General features: G+C 30.5%; 3 protein-coding genes across 4 annotated transcripts; 1 reads left to right on the top strand and 2 right to left on the bottom strand.

The window, feature by feature from the left end:
* Nucleotides 1–241: 241 nt before the first annotated feature.
* LOC137822501 (uncharacterized) lies at nt 242–5209 on the bottom strand. Its single transcript, XM_068627396.1, has 7 exons — nt 3559–5209; nt 3345–3466; nt 2135–2839; nt 1498–1963; nt 1278–1416; nt 744–837; nt 242–660 (listed from the first exon to the last, which is right to left on the bottom strand). Exons 1-7 carry the CDS (start codon nt 4666–4668, stop codon nt 543–545), a joined length of 2754 nt encoding a protein of 917 aa, XP_068483497.1. The 5' UTR covers nt 4669–5209; the 3' UTR covers nt 242–542.
* A 3255-nt stretch (nt 5210–8464) lies between these two features.
* Nucleotides 8465–13492, bottom strand: LOC137821915 (LRR receptor-like serine/threonine-protein kinase GSO1). 2 transcript variants are annotated; one of them, XM_068626718.1, is made up of 3 exons: nt 10065–13049; nt 9277–9851; nt 8465–9024 (listed from the first exon to the last, which is right to left on the bottom strand). In XM_068626718.1, exons 1-3 carry the CDS (start codon nt 12698–12700, stop codon nt 8654–8656), a joined length of 3582 nt encoding a protein of 1193 aa, XP_068482819.1. In that variant the 5' UTR covers nt 12701–13049; the 3' UTR covers nt 8465–8653. The 2 variants fall into 2 exon arrangements, with proteins under 2 accessions (XP_068482819.1, XP_068482818.1); XM_068626717.1 differs by having other exon boundaries at nt 9277–13492.
* A 6424-nt stretch (nt 13493–19916) lies between these two features.
* LOC137823030 (peroxidase 7-like) lies at nt 19917–21753 on the top strand. Its single transcript, XM_068628099.1, has 3 exons — nt 19917–20269; nt 20539–20881; nt 21258–21753. The coding sequence occupies exons 1-3, from the start codon at nt 19949–19951 to the stop codon at nt 21665–21667; spliced, it is 1074 nt and encodes a 357-aa protein (XP_068484200.1). The 5' UTR covers nt 19917–19948; the 3' UTR covers nt 21668–21753.
* The last annotated feature ends 5076 nt before the right edge of the window (nt 21754–26829 follow it).

Here is a 26829-nt window from a genome sequence, read left to right as displayed (position 1 = left end):
TCGAATTTTATGTATTAGATTGCATTTAGTAGATTTATGAAAAATTGGAATGAACCCTTTTCAGTGACCTGCATATAGTTCTAATGGCTCTACCACTAATGTCAGAACTTTCTAATTTCAAAAGAAAAGAAGGGTATTAACACACCAACATTCTTTTGATTTGATGTTATTATGTTAACACTACTATTGTTTATCACTTTCTTTCTAAGCCTTTCAGCATGTTGCTAGAAATACACGAGGGTGTTGTGTAAGCGTTTGTCTTAGTTTTATTATAATATATCCTTGTAATACAAGACTGAGACTGTTACTCTGAACACTGACACATATCAACAGGGAAAAAAAGATTAAATTTAAAACTACGACAAATGTACAATGATGTTGGTCAAACGAATTTCTCCTAAAAAATATCATATGCTCCCTTGACGAAAGAATATGTAAGAAAGGAGAAACTGTTGTATGGTTTATGTTGTTAATTGTAGCAGCTGGCTAAGTTTGAGGACTAAGGATAGTCCTATGGAGTGAGATTCTGTCCAATATCACACCTAACCGTCAACATATACTCGAACAACATCCACTATTTTAGCCCGACATATGGGACATTTTCCACTGTTACATTGCAACTCTATGGCACACTTCAGACACGCACACATGTGGCCACACCTGCAATGAATTTGGCCATTACATGACTCAACTTTTCTCAGAAAATGGAAACAAATCATTTTCATTCAGAAGCAGTTAATTACCTGTACAAGACCGTGTCAACTTTCACCTCATAGCAAATGCAGCAGTTGCCTTTCTTTGGAGTCCTGTTACGGCACTTATTTTCTTCTTTTTTAACTGTAATGGTGTTTGCATTGCATGACTGAAGTTATTGTGAGGCAAACAGGAAAAGAAAGCAAAAGAAAATTGGTAGAGACCATTATCTTCTAGACATATTCAGCTTCAATACAACACAGTAGTAAAATTTGTTGAAAAAACAAATGGGGTGAGAAGAAAGTGAATATGTTTGATGAAGAGAAATCTTCCCTTCTGAACTAGTGGAATGATTGAATTTCAACTTGCTAAAAAAAGTTGAAGAACGTGAAACTTGTTTGAAAATAGTGTTCATTTACGTATTCAAATTTACTTGAAAGTTAATGTTGTTAAGATTCAAGTTGTTAACATGGTAATAACTGTTTAACATTGGCACCTCTATCAACCGAATTCTATGATGCAATTGGCGATTTGTAGTAACACACTCACTTTGAGAGTGAAACATTATAGAAATAAGCACAAACCTGAGTGAACCTCATGTTTCATGTTTTGTTGTAATTCCATCTGCATATTCATGCATCCCTTTATTGTTTTCCTTAGCTCAGACATCTCGTGATAGAGTTGCTCCATGTGCCCTCTCAAATCATATATGAGTTCCATTTCCTTCATGCAGAGCAGTTTTGCATTTAACAAGAGATTTAGGAACCCTCATATGTATCAAGATTATACTAAATGCATACTTACCATTGAATGATGATTGGTGGATGGAGATTGCCTACTATCCTGATAGAAAGGTTGAGATTGATAAGGTTGTGGAGATGTAGAAACAACTCTATCAAAATCATCACCGGCTTCATTGTCCCTGTAACTCCATGATGAGGAACGATCAGCAGCTTCATGATATGAATCACTTATCAAGCTCTCCTCCTCATGCTCATTCTCCTCTTCATGCTCATCTGCATTATCCTCCTCTTCCTCTGTGTGACTTCTCTTCTCCTCTTCTTCTTCTTCTTCTTCCTCAGTTCCATCTCTTCCCTCTTGAGAAGTTCTTGCAGAATGCAAGCGTTCTTGTAAAAATGCCATCAATTCTTGGCTGTTTTCCTCATGGTCTTGACTATTGACTAAATGTGCTTGTGTTCCCCTATGAGATACCATCAATCTATCCATTTTATCCCTGAAGTCACTAGAAAGGAAACTTGACACTGTTCTCCTACAAACATAATATACTAATGTTCAGATCAATGAAGTTTATACAAAAAGTATTTTCACGAGTTATTGTCCAATTCCAAAGTAAATGCATTCAAATTTGACCTTTTCTCATCTAAATAATAATACTTGAGGTGTTAGCTGACATAAAAAATAAAAGAAAAAAATTATGTACCTTTCAAGAAGCCTCTTTATATCCTCATTTTGAGAACCAGTTTCAAGCATCTCTCTATACCATGCTTGCCTACGCTCTTCCCAATAGCTCCTAGGCCTAGAAATTTCACTGATCCAGTCATAATTAGTTTCATCATCACAATTCTGGTCAATTTCCTCTTCCTCCATCTCATCACCATAACTGCTTTCAGCATAGTTCTGATCAATTGCCTCTTCTATTTTCTCCTTGTAACTGGATTCAGCATACTGTGGGTTACTAATATCTTTCTCATTCACTGTCTCATCATTACTACTTTTAGTAATACCATTCTTTTCGCTACTCTCCTCTGCCCTGTCTGTCATCTCATTTATACTTGAATCAATCATGGATGTAGTTGCCTCACTAGTTTCTTTTGAGTTATTGTGTAGAGCCTTGGCATCTGAACGTGGATGTGTTTCTTGGACCATGACATCTGAACTTGGAGAAGCTTCTTTTGTATTATTATGATCTATTCTAGTATGTGAAACTGACTTTTGTGTGGATTTTGTGGCGAGATTGTCACTGCCATGAGCTTTCTGGTTTCTTGTGTCTTTTCTGAGTTGATCAGTGGTGGCAGAGTTACCCAATTGAGTGGTTTTGTTAACTTCCTCTCTTTGAGGACTTCTTGGGTTAGCTACTTCTGCCTGGACAGTAGTTCTAAGTTCAACCCCGCTGGTAAATCTTTCCCTGTTTGTCATAAAAATTATGATAATTGAAATTGTTTATTCACCAAATTATCAACTTGGGTGAGATTTATAGTTAAGAACTTATGCATATAATCAATGCAAGCTACCAAAAACCAGCTACAAAAGGAAATGCCAATCCAATTGTGCATTTACTCTCTTCTCAGCTCTCATCATATTCATTCCTAAATTACAGTATACAACCTCTGATTGATTATATGAAGAAAAAATATTTTTGTTATTTCATAAAAAAACTGAAATTTTAGGTAAGAAAATAGAATTGTATACTCGAGCAAGTTTGTGAATGTATATTTTTAATAGTTTCGCATCTCAGACAATAAATAGTCCACTAAGAATAGATAAACATTGAAAGTTATATCTTTCAATGCATTTTTCTACCACCTTTAAATTCAATAGCTTTCTTTTAGACAAGGTAAATGAATAGGTATGGTCTAATCAAAGGAATTGATTCAATCAGTAAGTTCACACTTGACAAGAAAAGATCAAACCTTAGTTGCATAATTGCAGACCCTTGTGCTTGTCTGTTGTTTAATTCACATAATGTTGATTTCTGGTGGGACCTATGACTATCCGCCAGGTCACGTTGCAATAATTTAATCCGAAGCAATGCCTGCATTCATGCATAGAAAAGGAGTCACGATCAGAACTAGTAAAAAGCTTAACATAGCAGAAGAAGAACCACCACTTTGCCTTTTGTTTTACCTGAATGCGACCTCTTTGTGCGAACTTAGAAACTGCTCCACGCTCTGCCAAGTTGTTGAGCTCCCTATGCCTGTCCTTCTCCATCTGCATAAGCAAATCATTGAATGCTTGGCGCCCTCTAATTCGCAGCGGACAAACAATTTTATGTTCTGAAGGTGGTTGCTGTTGTTGACCACATTCACGCTCTCTACAAGGAGAACTTGTCACACTACTACTAGCATACCCTTCATGTTCATTATCATCAAGAAAAGAAGGTGTTGAACTCTGACTCTGCCCGGTAGAAGTGAGTTTCTTTATGAGGCTAGCAACACTGACACCACTCTCAGACCTCGCCTGTGGCGAAACAGAATGGTCACTTGATTCCCACTCAGGAAAGGAACTTTCTTCATTCCCTGAAGGTCCATCAAAGCTTTCTTCCTCGGGCAATGAGGCATTGACATGCTCATTCGTGGGAGAAGAGGTCGAACCAATCTTCTCTGCCAATGTGTTCGTTTTGGAGACAACAGATTGCTTCAGCCTCTTCTCCCATATCTGAACAAGGGAAGAGGCAGCCATGTTAGGGATCTCTGAGGAGATGGATTCTTCCTCCGACGAACTGGGTGTCCTTGGGAACATGTCACCTTCATCCATTGACAACAACTCAACCTCATTCGCCAAATTCGACACCATCTCCCGAGCCTGTCTAGCTGCCCATCGATCGAGAAGCCGTGAGTGTCTCGGGCTGATCAACAAGGCCAAGGAAGACTCTTTGTTGTTGCTGCTGCTGCTGCCGTTGTTGAAGGAGTTTGCTCGTGTGAAACGAAGTCTCTCTAGGCGGTTATTTTTTAGAGCCTTACGCTGGTTAACGCCTTTGTTCTTGCTGCTGCTGCTGCTGCTGGTGGTGGTGGTGGTGTTGCTGTTGTTTTCATTTTCGTTTGTTGTGGAAACAGAGGACACCCCCATGCACGTGTTAAGGTCCATGACAAAGTTCTTGATGTTTCTTTGTAACGTAGCATGATCATTATGCGTGCCCTTCACGTTGCTTTCCCTGCATGCTTCGCGGTTGTTACGGTCCCTCAGAACGCAACCGAAGGACGAGGAAGAAACAACATCAACCTCGGACGGGGCCATGTCGGCTTTCTTTATCGTTTGTGTCCCTTGTTGTTTTGTCTCGGTTTGTCGAAACCCCTACGAAGGAGGGTGTGAACGTGGAGACACGGAAACCCATTTGAGGGAAATGGGTGGAGAGATCGGAGACATTGCAACCTCACAAGACTCTTCTCGTTTTGCTGAAACACACAGAAAAAGGCAGAAAAAAAAAAAGAAAACAGGGTAGAGTAAAACAGAGGAGGGAGGGAGGGAGAATATGAAGGAGAAACGAGTTGTTTTACGGAAACGAAGGAGGTGTTTATGGCTTATAAATGCTCACAAATAATCTTTACCTCATTCCCGTTTTCTTTGCCTCTATTTAGAGCTCTTTCGTAACGAAAGCAGAGAAATAAAAAGAAAAAAACGTTGGCTGTTAATGTTTCTGTTTTGTTTCCTCGTACGTAGGAACGTGTGTTTTGGTTGGGAGGGGTGTGGCTAAAAATGGAAGAAGCATTGTCGTGGTTGGGGTTTGTTTTTGTAGATGTGAAAGGAAGAAGGAAACAGGGTGTTAGAAAAGTGCAACAAAACTTGGAAAAGTTTGAGAATTGTTATAGACGAATGAAACAGTGTGGTGCAGTGAGAGAGACGTTGGGTTTGGACCGTTGAGATTGTGGGGTAAAGAAAAGAAAAGAAAGAGAGCGTCTAGAGTGAGCGTCTTATTTATTAGTATTAGAAGATTAAGTGCATCACTCTCTACTTTTTCATTCTGTTGACCAAATTAACTTCACAAGTTATTGTGATTTCTGGTTTCTTCTCTCAGTTCAACTTTCTTCTTCACTCACTTTCTTTTGGTTATCAACACTTATCACATTCGTGTTCTTTGCTTAAGTGAGTGTAATGTTTTAGAAGAGTGTCAAAAAAACATTTTTCCTCTTTTTATCAACAGTTAAACCATTCGTTATTTCTTTAAAATTTAATTTTGATACCCTATAAAAATTTTAGACTCTGTTTCAATTTTTTCCTTTCTAATTCTTGATCTTCCATTTTGTTTTTTATTTTTTAGTGCATTTTAGTTTATATATTTCAGAAAAATTATAGTGGGTAGATAGAATATGAAGAATTATTCATTTTTTTCTAGGTGCACTAACTTTGTATTAATTTTAGTTTTATCTAATATCTTTATCTTATTAAATATGCTTTTCTTCCTTCTATTATAAGATGAGATTGATTTTTATTTTTTTCTAAACTTTATACCATTCTCGAAATATGAAAATATTAAAATATATTCTTTTTTTCATTAAAATTGATTTAATTTAATATTTTACTTCATCAATCAATATAAAGTAGTCAGTTTGCAATCAAAACACCAAAAGACTTTTGACACAAAACAAACTAACAATATTTAAAAAATAATAATAATAATTTTACATAAAAAAAACTCATTCTAATCATTTTCATCCTACAAACATCAATTTCATATTATAGTATATAAACGAAAGATATATTTAATCTTTTTTATATTAATATTTTTATTCTAAATTTTGTATTATAACTTTAAATATATTAAATATAATTTTTTTATATACAATAAAATAATCTTAATGTAAAGTTATAGATAAAATATTTATATTAAATAAACATAATAAAAAGGTATTTTTTAAAATTTTAATGTAATTTAGTAAAAAAAATATTATAATGAATATATGATTTTCTTTTTTGTTCTTTCATTGAAAGTCTTGTAGTTTGAAGATGATTTTAATTTGATTAGGGTTTTACACGCTAATGTTAAAGTCGTACATGACTATTATTTTTCAATTTTTAAAAGTGAAGTCGTGGTATTGCATTACCAGTATGACTTCAAAATTTTCTTTTAAGTTTTAAAGTAAATGAAGTCGTGTTTATAATATAAAATTTCAATTCAAAATTAAAATTATATTTATTATATATAAATTTACTTAAAAAAAGTTAAAATAATTTCATCATGCAAAACTTTGATATATTAATAGAAAATTAATCAAATTAAAATCATTTTCAATATACATGATTTGAAAGAAAAAAAAAAAAAAAAAAGTTATCTCTGTTATACTTTTATGTAATAAAGTTGAAGTGATATGTTGTATACACGATTTTTTTTAATAAAAAATCATAAACTTCAAACACGATTTATTGTTGTATTTTTTTTTTTTTTCAAAATTTTTTCATTAGCAAAACAGTAAAATATCTAGGAAAAATGTGTTTTTCCTATACACTTTTCTTTAGACCTAAAAATATAGTAAAAAAAGGGACTAGTGATGACATTTTCAACAAAATTAGAAAATAAAAATATAAAAAAGACCTACTTTTAAAATATAATAATAGATTATATGATTATTTTTTATGTGAAATAACTTAAAATAGACAAAAATAAATTATTATTGCATTTTGTTATTAAAAGTAATAATTTGTTACACGCATTCTTATCAGTTTTGCAAAAACTTTTGTACCAAAATTTCATTACTAATAATACTGAAATAGTATATTTATATATAAAAAGTACTAAATATAATAGTTAAAGGAATCAAAGTGTTTTTTGGTGGTGAGTTTTCCCCACTATTATTGTGTATTTTCTTTTTATCACACTTAATTAATTTTTTACTAAATGACTAAAATAAAAAAGATAATCACACTTAATTAATTAATTTTACGAATTATTATTTTTTTCTGAAATTTAAAAAGATAACTAATTTGTGTATATTATTAAAATAAAAATTACCGTCAGATTTCATGTATTATTATATTATTTAATTAATAAGTTGATAATCCATAAATTGTTACCAAATGTATTCAATAATGTCACAGAATATTCAATAAAAGTATAAAGATTACTTTGTAAGTATCAAAATGGTACTTGTTATGTGATCTACGTAGAATATTCGTTTTTCTACTAAAAAAAGGCTTCCCTTTTCATTTTAGAATATTCATAAATGCGTATTTATGGACATTAATTTTGAAAGAATAATTTAAATTAGATTTTGAATAGAAACGTTTTTTATTTGAATTTGTAGCTTCTTGTATGTGTCACATTTAATTATGCAATTATTTGAATTTTAATTTGTAGCTCCTTTGATTTGTGTGAGAATTTATAACGCAATTATAGCTTAAATTTAATTTGTAGTTTTGTTTTATTGAATGTGGGAATAATTTAAATTTTGAATTTGAATTTTGTATATTAATTAAAAGCAATAGTTAGGTTATGATATGTCGACTCAAAATTTTAAAGGTCAACCAAAATTCTTGGACAAATATTAGAAATTAAAGATTTTGCATAAAAGTTTAAGTTTATTAATGTTTAAATTGTAAATTAAAAAAAATTACTCCATCACATAATAAACACATTTATAAAATCATATCAATTTCTGAATCTTAAATTATGTTTTTTTTTTCATTTTGAACATTGTTTCATTTAAGTACTTTTTTTTTATAATCATACTTAGAGAGAAAACGTATTTAACCGTTACCTGATTTATCCATCATGTTGTAATTGACATAAAATTATATCCACATTTATAAGAACAAAAAATTATTCTATTTTTTTCCTCTCACTTATACTAATAAGAACAAAAAATTATTCTATTTTTATCCTCTAACTTATACTACATAGATTTAATTTGACATTCTACTGTCACGTTCATATTTTAATTACCATATCCTTTATTAATTTGCAATAAATAAATAAAATATTAATTTATTAAAATATGAAATGTATATTTTTATAGTTGAGAATGTTAATATATAAGCATCCATATATATAAGAAATATTTATGTATTGAACTTTACTATATATTAAAAAGAAGAGACATGCATAACAAGGATAAGATTAGTCCATTAGCAATGTTACATTCCTAACATGCAATAATCTTAATGAATTTAACAATCTTTATCTGAATATATAAGATAAGTTTTGGAAGAAGCAATGCAGAAACCAGAACTACACACAGCAACAACAGCAAACATGTCTTTCTTCATCTTCAATATGTTGGAAAGAAAATCACCAGTAATGATCTAGATTCTTCTTCTCAAAATCCACAATTTTGTTGTTGGACACATGCAGGAGATGATCGCATACTTGCCTTGATGTTGGCCTCTCTTGTGGTGAAGTTTTTGTGCACTGTATGGCTATCTGGAGAACCTGCAATGCAGCAAACTCTTCACCAGGCAAAAGGGGTTTCAGCTGAGGATCTATCACTGCTTCAGCCGCAATGCCTTCCTTGTTAAGGTGCATCTCCACCCATCTCACCATGTCAATTTCTGCGCTGAAAGCTTCGTCTGTTGGCATTTTACCAGTAACAAGTTCCATCAGCACAACTCCCATGCTGTACACATCAGTTTTCTCTGTGCCCTTCAGTGAGAATGCATACTCTAAAAACATTGAAATGTCAATCAATGGTTAACAGTTGGACAAGATATAGAATGAACAACTTAGATGTTTTTGGAACGATATTCTGATTGGATTAAATTAGAGTTTCACCTTGATAATCTGGATAATAAAAGTTTGCATTAAAAAGTCAGCACAGAACATTATGGTAAAACTTCAGTTCTAATTGTATCTATGTTTTGTAAAAAGAAATGAGATAAATAAGAATTCAAGTGAATGGTATGATCAATTATTACCTGGGGCCATGTATCCATAAGATCCAGCAAAGCCAGAATTAGACTCTGTGTTAGATTCTGGATTCTCAACAAGTGATTTTGCCAGTCCAAAGTCTCCCAGGTGAGCCTCCATGTTGGAATCTAGTAATATGTTGCTGGATTTGATATCTCTGTGAATGATCTTTGGCACACAATCGTGATGGAGGTACTCCACTGCGTGAGTTAATCCTATAGCAATTTTGAACCTTGTGTCCCAATCAAGGATCTTCTTTTCTTTGAGGGGCACCTCATGTAACCAATCCCAAACATTCCCATTCTCCATATACTCATATATCAACAGATTCCAACCTGTTCCTCTGTTTCTGTTGCTACAACAACCCATCAGTTTTACCAGATGCCTATGTTTGATCCTCCCTAAAGTCTTGATTTCTCTTATAAAGCTTTTGTTCAACAAATAATCATCTTTTCCTGAAATCTTCTTCACAGCCACGATCTCTCCAGAGGGCAATTCAACTCTGTACACTGTCCCAGAACCTCCAATACCAACAACAAACTCGTCGCTTAGATTGTTTGTGGAACTCATGATGTCTTGCCACCTGAAATATCTCTTTGCAGGCACAGTCAGAGGGATCAGAGATCGTTTTTGTGCTCGTGGTGAAGAGGAGAAAACAAAACTTACTTCACTGCCTCTCTTGAAAAATTCTTGCTTGTTTTTAAGGAAAACGATCACTACAAGTCCAAGTAAAGCAATTGCAGCTAAAGTTGAAAGTGTAGAGATTATAACCACTGATGTGTTGCTGAAGACTGACCTTTTATTGTTGGAACCATCACCACTGTTGCAGCTTGCAAGAGATGCTCCACAAAGATGGTTGCCTTCAAACGACTCATTTGGCCAGCGGGAGAATTTCTTATCCAATGCACCTTGAAGGTTATTGCAAGAGATGTCAAGCTCCTGCAAGCTAGTCATTTCACCAACTACTGAAGGCACTTCTCCAGAGAGTTCATTGTGAGAAATATTAAGTGCTTCCAATTTTGACAGCATGCCAAGTGAAGATGGGATATGACCAGAGAGATTATTGTAACTTAAGTCCAAAATGCTTTGGACATTTTGGAGACTTCCAAGCTCAATTGGTATTTCCCCACTAAAGCCATTGTTGGATAGCTGCAGCTCGTAAAGATTGTTCAATTTACCTATTGCTTGAGGGATTGGCCCAGAGAAGTTATTATGGTCAAGCCTGAGGGTATTAAGAGACACAAGATCACCAATATCACCTGGGAGACTTCCACTAAGAGAATTGTTATTCAAGGAAAGAACCAGCAAATTGGGTTGTTTGAGTAGGCCTAGTGGAATAGACCCAGAAAATTGATTGAATGAGAGCTTAACCTCTCCCAACTGAGGCAAACTTCCAAGCCATGTTGGTATATGCCCAGTTAGAAGATTATTGTTTAAATCAACGTGAGTCAGGTTAGTACACAGAGAAAGCTCGTCTGGTATTCGACCTGTGAGTGAATTCCCTGAGACGTCTAACAATGACAATGTGGTGATTTTTCCCAATGTCCTTGGAATTTCACCAGAAAACTTGTTGTTACCCAATCTCAGCCTCTCAAGGGAAGGTGAATTTCCCAGGAGAAAGGGTATCTCACCGTCAAATTCATTATCCGTGACATCAAAAGAAAGAAAGGAGCTAGAGCTACATAATGCAGCCAAACTACCATTCAGTCTGTTATTTGAAAGATTCACTCTGGTCAGGTTTGCTACATTTACAAGTTGGTGAGGAAGACTACCTTCAAGAGAATTGTTGTAGAGCATGAACTGCTTCAACTCTTTGAGGAATCCGAATGTTGCAGGAATGCCACCTGGGAGCCGATTATCCGCCAAATCCAGCACAGCCAGTTTATGACAGTTCCCAAGTGTGGGGGGAATCACACCCACAAGCTCATTCTGCCTAAGGTGCAAAAAGTTCAACTCTTTCAGCCTCCCTATAGTGAAGGGAATTGCACCACTGAAATGGTTTCCAAATAAATCAACCATTTGCAAGCTTGAACAGTTACCAATCTCCAAAGGAATCTTCCCTGACAACTGATTATCATAAAGATACATTATCTCCAATTTGCCAAGCATCCCAATCTCTCTGGGCAGATTACCCTGCAAGTTGTTATGAAACAGTGCAAGATTCTGCATTTCAGTGAGGTTTCCTATGAAGGGAGAGATTGAACCAACCAAAGTGTTGTTGTGAAGCAAGAGATCAGTTAGCCCCACCAACCCATAAACCTCAGTAGGTATTGACCCATTGAGATAATTGCTTGATAAATCAAGTTGTTTCAGGGATTGGCACTGACCCAACTCAGCTGGTATCTCACCATAAAGTACATTATCTGCTATCATCAAGTGCTCCAAACTTGTTGCATTGGAACATATGGTTCTTGGAATGGTCCCATAGAGGTTGTTCCCAGAGAGAACCAAATATTGTAACTGACCCAGCTTCCCTAACTCCTTTGGAATTTCCCCACTAAGCGTATTATTTGATAAGTCAAGATTTTGAAGGTTACCCAATTGAGCCAAAGACGGTGGAATACGACCCTCGAGTTGGTTCCCCATGAAATTCAGATACGTAAGCTGACTTAGCTTCCCGAGTTGACTCGGAATCGACCCGGTTAAGCTGTTGTTGGCAAGGTTCAGAGTTTGAAGTTTCCAGATTAGACCCATTTCTCTCGGAATCGAGCCATTGAGTCTGTTCCCAGCGGCGGTGAAGACTACAAGGCTCCAGAAGTACCCCACTTCGAACGGAATCGGCCCCGTCAACTCGTTATCCTGCAGAATCAAATACTGCAACTCAGCGAGCCGAGCGAGGTTGCCAGGGATAGGACCACTGAGTCTGCATGAGGCCAAACCAATGTACCGAAGGTTGTACATATATCCAAGTGTATCGGGAATGGGGCCACTGAGTTGGTTGTTACCGATTCGCAAAACTCGGAGACGCGTTAGCGAGTCTAACTCGCTTGGGATTTGACCGGTGAGTTGGTTGGAGTGGAGAAGGAGAGATTCCAACGAAGTCAGGTTGGAGAGGGCAGGTGGAATGGGACCCTCGAGGCGGTTAGAAGAGAGATCAAGGTGGAGCAGGTTTTGCAAACGACCGAGTGAGGGTGATATCGACCCACCGAGTGATGACTCGGACAGGTTGAGTCCCACCACTTGCACCGAGTCGTCATCATCATCCAAAAAATGGCGCTTCTTTGACCCACATGACACCCCTCTCCAACTGCAGTAATCGGTGTTGTTCTCTGACCAATCACTCAAAACATTTTCTGGGTCTTCAGTGAACGATGACTTCACCTCCAAAAGCACTCTCATGGTGCTCTCATTTCCATGGCAAAGCAGAGCACAAGAAAAACAGAGGAGGAGAACAATAACAAGGTTTGAAATCCTCATTGACGCTTCTTTCATTTTGGGATTGAATGAGTGAAGGAGCCAGTGAGGGGTGAGGGATATATAGATGGTTACTTTACGTAACGACTAGTTTAAATTCTTTAGCTGAAATTGTTGTTCTGTTCTTACTAACAAAAAGAGACATGAAGACAAGTGAAATTTAATGGTGTAGTTGTGAGTTGGGAAGCGGTGGTGGTTGTTCTTGGATTGTGAGTATATATGTATTTTAGCAGAAGATAGAAGGTTGATGTGAGGGAAAAGTACACGGGGAAGCTACATGGTAGTAGTAGTGCATGTTGCTCTGCTTTCACATGCTTTCTTGAAGTGTGTATATGTGTAAGCAAATTAGAGAGGTTTTGATGATGATGATGCATTTGCATGACATGCATTGGAGATATATAGATGAGTTGGTAGCAGCTGAGAGTGTGTTGAGAAAGCGTGTCTATGATCCATGAATGACTATAAATGAGTATGCGATTGTGTCAGTCAGCTGCAACAGTAACCAATTACCATTTATGGCAAAACGCTTATTCATTAAATGTGGAAGAGCTCAACGCTTAGAAGGTCAAAAGAGCATTGGAAATAGTATAAGAAAAAAAGGTGGCAATGAATAAACCAATAAATATTAAGACTTTGTGATGTGATGCAGCAGAAATCAGGGAGTGAAACCAGAAAGACAAAAAAAAAACGGTGAAGTCAGCAAGGTATGATGAGGTTATAGTGGTGATAATATAGAGTGGTTGGTGAAGAAACAGAGGGAAATAAAAATGGTGGATTTTGCATGGTTTGAAGAAGAAGAAAAACTACCATGGAGAGAAAGTGAAGAGTTAAATTTCCCTTTGAAAATGTTTGTGTATGAATCTGTAATTTGTTTGTTGTAGGAAGTCAATGGTGTCATTTGTCATATTATACGTAAGCCACGAATGAATGGTTAACTTTTCTTGTGAAGTTCTTCAAGTAACGCTTATAAAAGAGAAAGTATATAGTTTTGCAGTGAAATGAAGAAAAGTTGTGTAGTTTATGCATAACTACTACAAATATTTATTGTTGATGTTAATTCATATAATGTTGTTGTTGTTGTGAATTTTGATGGTTTAATGTAGATTTTGTAGGGTTTGGTGTTTGTGATTGATTGGTTGGTTGGTTGCAGAGTTGATGCAGTAAACCCTCTTAGCTACTTCTCCAACTGGTCTTGTCTTTTTTCGATTTCCTCACTTAACAAGGTTCCTCTAGTCCTAAATTCTAGCATTACTAAATAAATTGATAACACTATATTTTAACATAACTCCATTAAATGGTTAGTCTATAAATAATTCATTAAATTCTAACTAAGTTTAAAAATTAAAATAATTAGTTAACATTGAATTAAATTAAATATTATTTTAGAGACTAAAAAATTATTGATATCTAAAATAGTTTTTATTACTAATAAAAATTTATAAAATAATTTTAAATTAGTATCTAATAATTAGTATCAAGATTTTGACTACTAATATTTTAGATTTTAAATTAATTTTTAGAAGACTAATTGAGACTAATTTAGAATCTAAAATATGTAACTAAAACCTTGGTAGGTAATTTAGATATCAATTTAGAAACTATCTTATAAATTTTTATTAATAATAGAAATTATATATAAATAATTTTTTAATCTCTAAAATAATATTTAATTTAGTTCATATAGAGAGTAATTATTTTTTATTTTTAAATTTAATTTTTATTTAATGAATTTTTTTAGTGACATAATATAAAAACATAATAAAATTAAAAATTACTTTTTATTTTAAAAATATATACTTTGTCAACAACTAAATAAAGAAGGATTCTTTTTAGATTTTTGGTATTGTCTCTTGTCTTTAAAATACATTAATTTTGATATTTTTAAACATATTAAAATATTTTAATATATCAGAGTCAGTATATTTTAAAGGTTCAATAGAAGGACAACATAAAAATTCTAACAAACAAAATTGGACTCCTAAATAAAACATTAATAAAATTGAATTTTAAGATAATATCTTAAAAGTAATGTACGTAATAAAATTTATAAAAAATAAATTAAAACATAATAAATTCTATAGTGTTGAGCTATATTTGAAAAGATTAGTCCAAAACTAGTTCATAATTAAAGGTGACAACCGATAAACTTCTCAAATTACATTTTTTTCTATTTTCAATTAATGTACCTTTAAAAAAATTGAATTGTTCTTCTTAAAATATTTTTAGTCAAAACTTAACTCATGTATTCATTCAAATTATTTTGGTCAGTTTTATTAACTATATTACAATAAAAAAACAATAAAGCCTCGATCCCATAAATAAGAGACAGATATATATTAAAATTGTTATCACAAATATCGAAATTAATAAGTTTAATTAAGTTCCAACTAATTCAATTGAATCCTTATTAAACAGATTTAATATATTCAGTATATATTTAATTTTTTTATTTTATTTTTCAAGTGAATTGTTTGGTATTTAATTTTTTGTTAATTGGATCTTTTGGCTGCCATGTTGCTTACTTGTTTTCAAGTGAAAAAAATCGTTATATTTTGTAATTAATATAAAATAATATACTATTAATCTAAAATAATAAATAATTTTTATTATTCATACTAACTAGAGACTTCACAAAATAACAATCACCTCACTTAATTAACCGAAAAATTAATCAACAAAACGAAATTAAAAAAATATAATTTTTTAATACTCAATAAACTAAAAAAATTAATTAAAAATACTCAAATTTATAATAAACTTAAAACTTAATTAAACCAAATTAAAATATAGATATCATGTATTAGTATAAACTTTATCATCAAATAAACTTGTCCATAACACAATATTTAAAAATCGAAACAGTTAATAAGAATATAATCATCTGATTGTTCATATAAAATTGAACTTATATATTTATATTTAATATAGAACTTCATTTTGGTTCATGATGAAAACTAACAATTTTTTTAATATAAAGTAGTCCTTCTTAAACGAATTCCCATGTTCTAGGTTATTTTTCTTGGTGGAAGCATGTATTCTACTACCTACAAATAATGTGTTAACAATAAATACGTTTTCTTATATGATAATACTATTAAATAAATATTAAGAAATGGAATAAAAAATATTTTAGAAAATAATTATTTTCTCATAAAAAAAATCTCATAAAATAACACTACGCTTATTTTTCAATCAATTTTGTTAAACTCATAGTCATCGATAAAAAAGAGATTAGAAGAAAGGGGAAATATTTTCTTATTTGCATACTATTTTATATCTTTTATATATAGGAAAAATGTCATGGATATAGAAGTAATCAAATTTAGAGATTAGAAAAGAAGGCAAAATATTTTCTTAATTGCATATTTTCTTATTTATTATTTTAATAAATTAAACTCTAAAAAATTAATTGAATGCTATATTAATAATTTTAATAAATTTTCTTATATTTATAATATTACTTTAACATATAAATACTTTATTATAAAAATTAGAAAAGATGATTATTTTTTACGAATACAAGAGTTAGAATTACACTTAAAAAATCATTAAATTAAAATCAATTTAAAAAAAATCTTAAATATTATATTGATTAAATTAAATATTATTTTATAAATTAAAAAAATAATTAATATCTAAATAATATAAACTAGTTTTTAAATTGACATTTAATTTTGTAATTTATTAGATATACAAATTGAAAAAAAAATAATTTATTAAATACTTAAAAAAATAATTAATATATTAAGAATTCAACTTGTAACATTAATTATTATATCCCAATAGTTGAATTATGTACAAAAAAATTACAATTGATAATTATGTCAAACTTCTTGTACTTAATTTATAGCATAATAACTAAAAGTCCACAGTTTAGCTTAATAAATAGGAAGAATCTCTAATCTTATGTCTTTTCATCACGAGCAAATTATATTCAATGACAATTTTACCATAAATGCATCAAATCTTAAGAGGCTCTTGCAAGAACTATAACTTTTTGGTACTAATATCTTTCTTTTAAATGGTTTTAATTGCATCTAAATGTTTTTCACATCTAATGTGAAGATAAATGATTCACCTACTATACCAATAGCTACAAATTCCATTTTTACAAGATTTTATGACATGTTTATAACTATCACAAGAAAAAAAAAACTAAATTAAGGTTAAATTAATAATAATCACCATATATATAAAAAGTAAATAAAAAGAAAAAACAATGTAAAATAAAATTGTTAAAGAATGTAACAAATAATATGGTTTTTGAGAGATTAAGCATGTATAAAATTAAATAACATAAACCAAATAACAAAGCATGTATATATTTATCATTTTTATCAGCAATTATTTATCATTATAAAGTAAACAAAAGAAAAAAAATGTATCTATGCAAAATAATGTCAAAGTTATAAATTTTCTTCGTCACCACTTTTATAAATAATTAAAAGTTGAATATCTTATTTAAAATAATACAATTTCTGCTTCCAAAAGGAAAAACGAAACTAATACAGCAGTTGATAAAGTGTAGGCAATGTCTTCAGCGAAAGGAAAAAAAATGAAGTTATAAGAGAAAAAAAGGGAAAATAAACTTATTGCATTGCATCCAAAAAGAAGGCTGTTTATTTCTGCACCTTAATAAATTTCTTCTTGCACCCCATTTTTTAAGAAGACTATATTACCCTTTTAAAAATGACTTCTGGATTGTTCTTTCAAAAATATTTTCGGAACATATATTAATTGTGGGATTCATCTTTATATAACATAACCATGATTTTTAAGATAATTCTTGTAATTTTAACTTATATATAATATTATATTATAATATAAGTGACTTCTTTTAATTCATTTTCAAAATTCATATTTTAAGAGGTTTAATGTGCAATTAACAAATGTAATAATATAATATTTAAAATTATTTTTTATTTATTAATGAAATTATCAAAATGAGTTAATTGGAGAGTTGTAGTATAGAGAGGAATCGAAGTTCTTAATTTGTTAAGCAGGTGCTGTTGCTGTTCATATATATATTTTCTTTTTTGTGGTGTTTGTAATGAATTTCTGATCTTATAAATTAGGTGGTAAGTTTGGTTTATTTGTGATACTCTGTTTCTTTTTAATTTTATTAATTTTTTACTAATAAAAACATCTTTTTATTTAATTATATATGAATTAATTTTTATGTATTTATTCTTTTAATTTATTTTTTTGTACATCTTATTATTTTATTCTATAAAATTCATATTTGTTTTTCGTTAATTATATATCAATACAATAATGTCACGCATCGATTCATGTGAACATTCCGTATATTACTAATACTAAGTCAATATTAGAAAAGGGCTGAATCTCTTAACTGGTGTTTACTATTTTAAATTTAATTATTAATTATTTTTTTTATGTATTTTATCTCTTTAATTTAAAAAATTACATTTTACTATTTATTTTGAAAATTTTGTACATTTTTTCTTTGATTATATATGGATACGTTAATTTCACATCAACGACATGTATATTAATAAGTCAGTGTTATATCATCAGTCAATTAAGAGAAATGAATGATTGAGCAAAATGCAAGAAAGTAAAATATAAAGATAAGGTAAATTATGGGAAAAAAATAAACTTAAATGATAAAATTCACGAAATAGTAATAATCGAGTAGTAAAATGTGCAATTAAACTTATTTAAAAGTTAAAAATATTGAATCACAATCAGTTTGCCCTTCTCTTTTCTTCTTATTCTTTCTTGCCATATTTAATGACAACTTTTTAAGAAAGTAATTTGAAAGAGAGAAAGCAAAAACTTAAAAGAAGAAATAAATACTAAACATTTGGTCAAAGTCAACCATTACAGTACTATCACAATAAATAGTTTAATACAATGTGCCTATAATTTTCTTTCCCATGAATATTACCAGTATTTAAAAAAATCAATTATTAATATACAAGTTTAAAAGTTTTATTCCTTACAAACATAGTTTTGTGTTAAAAAATATCTAATGCATATATTATACCTAACAAACAAAGTTCTTACAAGATTAAGAATTTTTTTAAACTTAACATATATTATACTATATCTAATGCATTATGCATTGTTAAATACAATTTTCTAAAAAACATTGAATGAACACATAAGATTTATTAAATAAAAAGTAATACCACATAATTTTATAATTCTTAATAAATATAACTATAAAAAATTATTAAATAACAATCAAATTTAGAGAAAAAATAATTAGTCACTATATTAACTAAATTAAATACTAATTTAGAGACTAGAAAATTACTGATATCTAAAGTGGTTTATATTATTAATAAAAATTTATAAAATAGTTTTTAGATTGGTATCTAAATTAGATACTTAGATTTTATTTACTAATATTTTAGATTCTAAATTGGTCTCTAAAATATTAATAGAGACTAATTTAGAATATAAAATAATAACTAGCTAAAACTTTGGTAGTTAAGGGTTAAATACCAATTTAGAACCTATTTTATAATTTTTTATTAATAATATAAACTAATTTATACACCAATAATTTTTGTTGATTTATAAAATGGACTCTAATTTACTTTAATTTACTCAAATAGTAATTAATTATTTTGGTCTCTAAAATTAATTTTTATTTAATGATTTTTTTGTAATCTAATTTTTATCTGATGATTTTCGTGTTGTGATCAATTTTTATCTGATGATTTTCTTCTAGTAATGATATAATGCATTATGTATTGTTAAATACAATTTTTTAAAAATCTTGAATGAACACGTAAGTTTTGTTAAATAAAGAGTAATACTTTTTTCTTAAAAAATATATATATAAATAAAACGGAATACCCAATCCATATACAAAATTTTGTAAAAATACACTTGTTAAAAAAATAAGAAAATTACAATCCACAAAATTATAATAAAATTAAAAATAAAATCAATAATTAACAATAACATTAACAAATCCTAATAATCACATAATTGAACAATTCTTAATAAATATTAACCAATATACATAATAAAGGTGTTTGACTATATAAAAAATGGGTTACGAGTATTATTTTAATGAATTATGCCCTAGGCATATAAAAATAATAGGAGAGAGATAAAGTATGGAAGAGTTGTGGTAGATTTTGAGGTGAACAAGGGAACATGCTAGCATGTCATGTGTGCTCCATTTTGTGCTTCCCACGTTTGTTTCAACTCTTCTTCTCTATATATATATACTACTCACCAATCACCCATGTCACACCTATCATCAACATCTGGGAAAGAGAGAACATGTCCAACTCTTCCATCCCATTGTTTCTTCTTCTTCTGGTTTTGTGCATCATTTCAGCCTCAGCAGATCCTTATTATGAAAACTCTGACTATAAATCTTCCTCTTCCTACACAACCTCAAGAAGTGACACTGTCTTCTCTCTTCAAGTACCAACATTAGATGAAACCACATTTGATAACCTTCTATCCTTTGGTTACTACCGTAAAACATGCCCCCAGTTTGAGTCCATCCTACACAACAAAGTCAAAGAATGGATCAAGGAGGACTACACTTTAGCAGCTAGTCTCATGAGGCTCCACTTCCATGATTGCTCTGTCAGGGTACATAACATCTATTACCCTAGCCTTTTTCTGCTGCATAATTCTGTTTTGTATAGGAAATGGTGGATGAGATTGTGTAGCATAGGCCTTTTTTAGTTATAGGTACCAATTTGGAAATTTTATGCTATTATGGAATAGATTAGATCGACTTTGATATTTATATAAGAGTTAAAACAGTCACACACGAGAGAAGTACATAACATATTATCCATTATTTGAGATTGAAAAAGCGTTTTACTGAAACAATAACATTGTTTGAATGAATGCAGGGATGTGATGGGTCTATTCTGTTGAAGAATGATGGAAGTGAGAGGACAGCAAAAGTTAGCAAGACACTGAGAGGGTTTGAAGTGGTGGATGATATCAAGGCAGAGTTAGAGAAACAATGCCCCAAGACTGTGTCTTGTGCTGACATTCTCACTGCTGCTGCAAGGGATGCCACGTTTGAGGTAGGTGGACCTTATTGGGACGTTCCTTATGGTAGGAGAGATGGGAAGGTATCCCTTGCTGAGGAAGCAGCTTTGGTTCCTACGGGTCATGAAAACATCACTTCCATGATTGAGTTTTTCCAGTCCAGGGGCATGACTGTGCTTGACTTGGTTGCTCTCTCAGGTAAAAAAAAAAAAACCAAATGAAGCATTTATAAGTACAATATCTTGGTTCTATCAGTTAATCATAAATTGTTAGGTAAAGTATGAAAGATGTCTACTTTGTTATGATATACTTTAAATAACTCTGATACCATATTAAGACTTAGATTTAAGTCTAACTGAAACTCATAAAGCTGCTTATAAAGCAGGTTTCTATATCAACATTTGTAATGAATAAGAAGGTGTATTTTTAACCTTATTCTTTCATAATTTATATGGTATGTAAGGTCAAAAGCAAAATACTAAAGTTAACATGTTTTACTAATTCAACTTGTATAGTTTGTTGTAAGTATGCATGCAATCTTATGATAGGTTTATGTATGTGATGATGATGTTAGGGGCTCATACTATTGGAAGGACTTCATGTGGGTCTATTCAGTATAGGCTATACAATTACAAAGGAACAGGAAAACCAGACCCAAGCTTAGATCCCAAGTATCTTGATTTCTTGCAAAGGAAGTGTAGATGGGCCTCAGAATATGTGGATCTTGATGCTACAACACCAAAGACTTTTGACAATGTGTACTACATAAATCTGAAGAAGAAAAAAGGGTTGTTATCTACTGATCAGTTGCTATACTCAGATCCAAGGACTGCACCTCTTGTTTCAGCATTCACTTCCACACATTCTGTTTTTCAGCACCAATTTGCAGTGTCTATGGGAAAGCTTGGCCTTGTTGATGTTCTCACTGACCAAGATGAAGAAGGAGAAATCAGGACCAATTGCAATTTTGTTAATGCTTATTGATTTATCATTTCTTCCCACTTTCTTCTTTTCTGCATGCTAATGCTTTGCAAATTGTTTCATCAATTAATCTCCACTTATTTTGTTTATGGTTTCTCTTCCTTTCATTTTATTTATTCTATCTTGATGGAGATCCCATATCGACTAGAGATGAGGACATTTCATTGTGTATAAGTGGGTGCAAAACTCAACCTGTTGAGTCGATTTTATGGGGTTGAGTTAAACTTAAAGTTCACTTCGTAATATGGTATCAAAGTCATTTTCGAGCTGGTTTTATGGGGTTGAGTTAGGCTTAAAGTCCTCTTCGTAATATATCTCTAGTCGACTATTTTCGATCAGAGTCATTTTCGATCATATCCTAGTAAGTCTTTGTTGGGCCTATCGGACTACTCATAAGTGCAAACCTCAACCTCATGAGCCTGATTTTATGGAGTTGAATTAGGCTTGAAGTTCATTTCGTAATATATCTCTAATTGACTATTTTCGGTTTTTTTATTAACGTAACTCATATATTAATTATATATGAAAATAAGCATTGCAACCATTATATTGAAAAATAAAAATTAAATAAAGTGATTTTAAAAAAATAATCAGTTATAATGTATAAGATATTAAAAAAGTAAAAATTGAGTAAAAGGAATTAACGAAAAGTTAACAGAAACTATCTCATGTATATGTTAGGATTATAGTTTCATTTAAATCGCCAATCTAATATAAGGTACAATAATATTTAAGGAGACATGTTTTATGTAGTGGTTGGATATTTTTGTTATGTTTAACAATGTTCTACTCATAATTACTTATTTAGTCAACATTTTGATTTTACTCTACCTAATTTTTTTTTGGTTTATTCCAATATTTTCTACTTGTCCACCTGTTGTCAAGCACTTTTTGGATATCGAACAAATTTTCCTAGAAGGTAATTTTAATGTGGTCGATTTCTCCTAGGATCTAGTTGGATTTTTTTCTCGATTTGTTGTGGATTTTTAAGTGGTTTATGTTTCTACGTTGTATGAGGGTTGCGACGTCCCTAAAGTGTATTTATTTATTTGTATCAGCAAAAAATTAAAAAAATTAGATAGAGTTCTTTAGGGTATCCTAATCCTTATATAAAAAAACATATAACCTTAACCAGCTTATCAGCCTTACATCCCAATCTAATAGAATTCCAACCCAGTTATAAGATCCATAACATTACATCATTCACACTACCCTCATCTTTGTATCCAAATAACCACAATCTTATAACACCACATAAGCCTAGACATAAGCCAAACACAAAGTAATTTTACAACATATTTATTAATTTTTATTGTTGATAAAAAAAACAAGGTATTGTAATTTCTATAACTGTCAAATAGGTTTTAATAAGTCATAGTTTTTTTTAGGTTTAATTACCTTTTTCGTCCCTATATTTATAGTCAATAGTCAATTTGGTACAGTGGTTTTTAAAAAATTCAATTTGGTCCCTAAGTTTTTTAAAATGTATTCAAAATGGTCCTTTCTGTTAAATATCACCAAACGGCGTTAAGTGGTGCTTATGTGGCAGACACATGTAAGTTACGTGGATTGTGCTTACATCACTTTGGTGAATACTGAATTAGGGTTTAGGTTATTCAAATTGGGGATTTCGAATTTCTGATTTAGGGTTTCTGATACGAGGATTGCGTCCCTGGTTGGATTCTGTGGTGCGCTTCCCTGCTTCGATTCCATTCGGAGGTGTGCTCCCCTCATTCGATTCTGTGGTGCGATCGTGAGGGGAGCACACCTCCGAATGGAATCGAAGCAGGGAAGCGCACCACAGAATCCAACCAGGGACGCAATCCTCGTATCAGAAACCCTAAATCAGAAATTCGAAATCCCCAATTTGAATAACCTAAACCCTAATTCAGTATTCACCAAAGTGATGTAAGCACAATCCACGTAACTTACATGTGTCTGCCACATAAGCACCACTTAACGCCGTTTGGTGATATTTAACAGAAAGGACCATTTTGAATACATTTTAAAAAACTTAGGGACCAAATTGAATTTTTTAAAAACCACTGTACCAAATTGACTATTGGCTATAAATATAGGGACGAAAAAGGTTATTAAACTTTTTTTTATATCTGATTAGTTTAGTTAGTTTTTTCAAAGAACTATAATTCTGTTATTTCGTTAAATTTTATGTTAGCTCAAGGGGTTAATCTACTATTTTAATTCCTTTTAAAAAAATTAAAAAATAATAATAAAATAAATATTATTAGATTTAATTTTAGATATAATTATTTATAAATAAATATAAATTATAATACATATATGTATGTTTTTAAAAAATAATATTACTTTTTTAATATTATTATTATTATTTTAAAGAATATATAGATTAGTCAATAAGTTCACAGACGTTCCAATCTAAATTTATGTGAACTGCAAGAACTAAAACAAAAAATGTTCAATTCAATTTAATTATAAGTTTTTTTTTTTTTTAATTTGATTTGTTCAGTTTTACAAATTTTTGAGCTTCTAACTTATCAACCTTCCTTCATCTTTCTTCCAGTAATGTTTGAAAATATGCCTTACTATATACGATAACCGGAGATGAATTTTCACAATGAAATTACTTTTTTCTTAAAAAACCTCGTCTTATTGTAATTTAATGAAGAACTTGTAAGTTTTATTATTTAAATATTTAGATGTAGTTTTAATCGGTGAATAATAAAAGTTTACAACATAGAAAATTAAACTATCTCCTAAAATAAATTAAGGAGGGTTTGTGATTGACCCTAGATATATAATTATATGGTAACACCACTATCCAACAAGAGGAAAGGAGACACTGGATTTTATATTTATAAATACAGACACAAATAGTCAACCTGTAATTGTTTGCTTCAGTTTTGAAAGAAGGAGACAATTGGTACCATGAGACTTGCAGAGAAACTCATTATCATATTTTCAAAAATTCAGAATTAATATTCATCCTTTTTGCATTTTTTTTTATAAATTCTACTCTCCCTTTGATAAACTATGTAACAATTTTATCAGTTATCGTTCATTTTAAAGATTGATGTAACAATTTTATTTTTAAAAGACGTTTCAGTAAATTAAGAGAAAAGATAAAAAAAATGTATTTAAACTGTTTTTGTCGACTGAATAATGTAAGACTATATTTGCTTATAAGAACAACACTTATTAGACATAACAAAATTATTTCATATAAAGAAATGTAGGATATTTGCGTATCAGAACAACTTGGAGGCACAAAAATAGGATTATTTTTAAAGGGGAATAGTATATGTACTAGAAATTTTGGCGTTGGTTCAATTAAATACTTGGTCTTGAGTTTCATCCAAGTCACAGTCTGCGCTTTTTTTTCTTTTCTGATTGGTGCATTGATCCGATGGTTTGTATTAGGATGATCTTGTAAGATATTTACTTAGTATGTCAGGTGACTTTCTTTGGGTTAAGTTATGAGTATTTTGTATAGCCATACATGGGAGTATGTCTACCAAGAGCAATTAAGGTTGTCATTATGTATAATGGTTGAACAACTCCTAAAATGACTCATATTTATTAATTTTTTATTACCGATAAAAAAAATAAAAATGTAATTTTTATTTTATAAACTATTTTCCAGAATTAAGTTAAACCAAAATGCTCTTTTGTTTTTGGATATTTCATCTTCATTTTATTCTTTAACCCCCGTTTTCCTTATTTTTACTCTGTCTAATAGGAAAAGTTCAGAAAGCTTTACATGTAATTTGTTTTTCTTTTTGTTTTTATTATAATAAAGTGTCACTTTATTTGAAATTTTTTTCTGTTTTAAATTTTTTTACAAGAGATATCGAAAAATACGGTTTCATCTTTATATAAATATATAGAAACAGAAAATAGACGGAAAAAAAAGAATTAAAAAAAAGCAAATGACATTGGAATTGGAATGTTAAGTGTTTCCCACATTCTTTCATAGTTTGAATTGGACCAGGACGTTGACATGAGGTGTCCTTAACAGAAAATTGACAGAAATAACCTTCTCATATCACCATTTAAATAATTTGATCATCACAAAAATGCAATTAAAGCCTGCACACATAGGAACCAATTGGTATCTAATTAACAACTAAGGTTTTAGATACCAATTATTTAGTTTCTAAATTTAGTCTCTAAAACCTTGGTTGCTAATTAGATACCAATTTAGAAACTATTTCACAATAATAGAAAATAATAGAAACTAATTTAGAAACCAAATTTTTTTTTAGTTTCTAAAATGGTCCCTAATTTAGTTACTATTGCAACTAATTACTTTGGTTTCTAAAAATTGGTTTCTATTTCATGATTTTCTTGTAGTGACTATCTTTCTAAGGACTAGAAGTGATTGATAGGGTATATTCCTAAAACACTTCCAATAATTGCATAAAGTATATTAATTATCTTTATATTGTTATTATTACACATAATAAATACTACTAAAAAAATCATTAAATAAATTAAAAAATTATTAAATAAAAATTAATTAATTTTTATATTTATTAAATTAAATACTATTTTATAAACTTATAATATTTTTAGTATTTAAATTAATATCTATTATTAATAAATAGTTTTTAAATTAATATTTAATTATTTAAATTCTAAAGTTCATAGTTAAAACTATTAAATATTAATTTAAAAATTATTTATCAATAATAGAAATTAATTTAAATATTAAAAATTGGTTTGCATAAAAAAAAACTTGTGAAAAAACAAAATTGCATGTTTATAACATAGTTTGAGATGTGTGAAGCACAAAAAGTTAAATATTTATAAAATTCACCAATAAGGAAACAAATAAACCAATATAATGTTTGATTTAATGAATAAAAAACACTGATTATTGAAATTGTGAACAAATAAAATGGTGAGTTGGAAGAAAGTTATGCATTTAGATATGTAAACATATGGGGCACCATAATATGATGGCGATTCTGAAAAGCATCAATTATACACCTAAACATAATCATTACTTGAACTAGAATCTCACATACAAATATCTATCTTCCTGTTGAATGTACGTCATCAAGATTTCAGCGTCAAACAAAAATGAACTAATCTGCTTTGAAGCCCTAGACTCCAAACTAACCCTTTGTAAGTATATCAAAAAAGAAGGAGGAAGAAAAATTAAGTTACTCTTTCCAGAAAAA

The sequence above is a fragment of the Phaseolus vulgaris genome, chromosome 9 (assembly GCF_000499845.2).
Source record: "Phaseolus vulgaris cultivar G19833 chromosome 9, P. vulgaris v2.0, whole genome shotgun sequence".
Taxonomy (NCBI): Eukaryota; Viridiplantae; Streptophyta; class Magnoliopsida; order Fabales; family Fabaceae; genus Phaseolus; species Phaseolus vulgaris.
The sequence above is the reverse complement of the archived record's forward strand: the minus strand, read 5'-3'. Positions and strand labels throughout refer to the sequence as shown.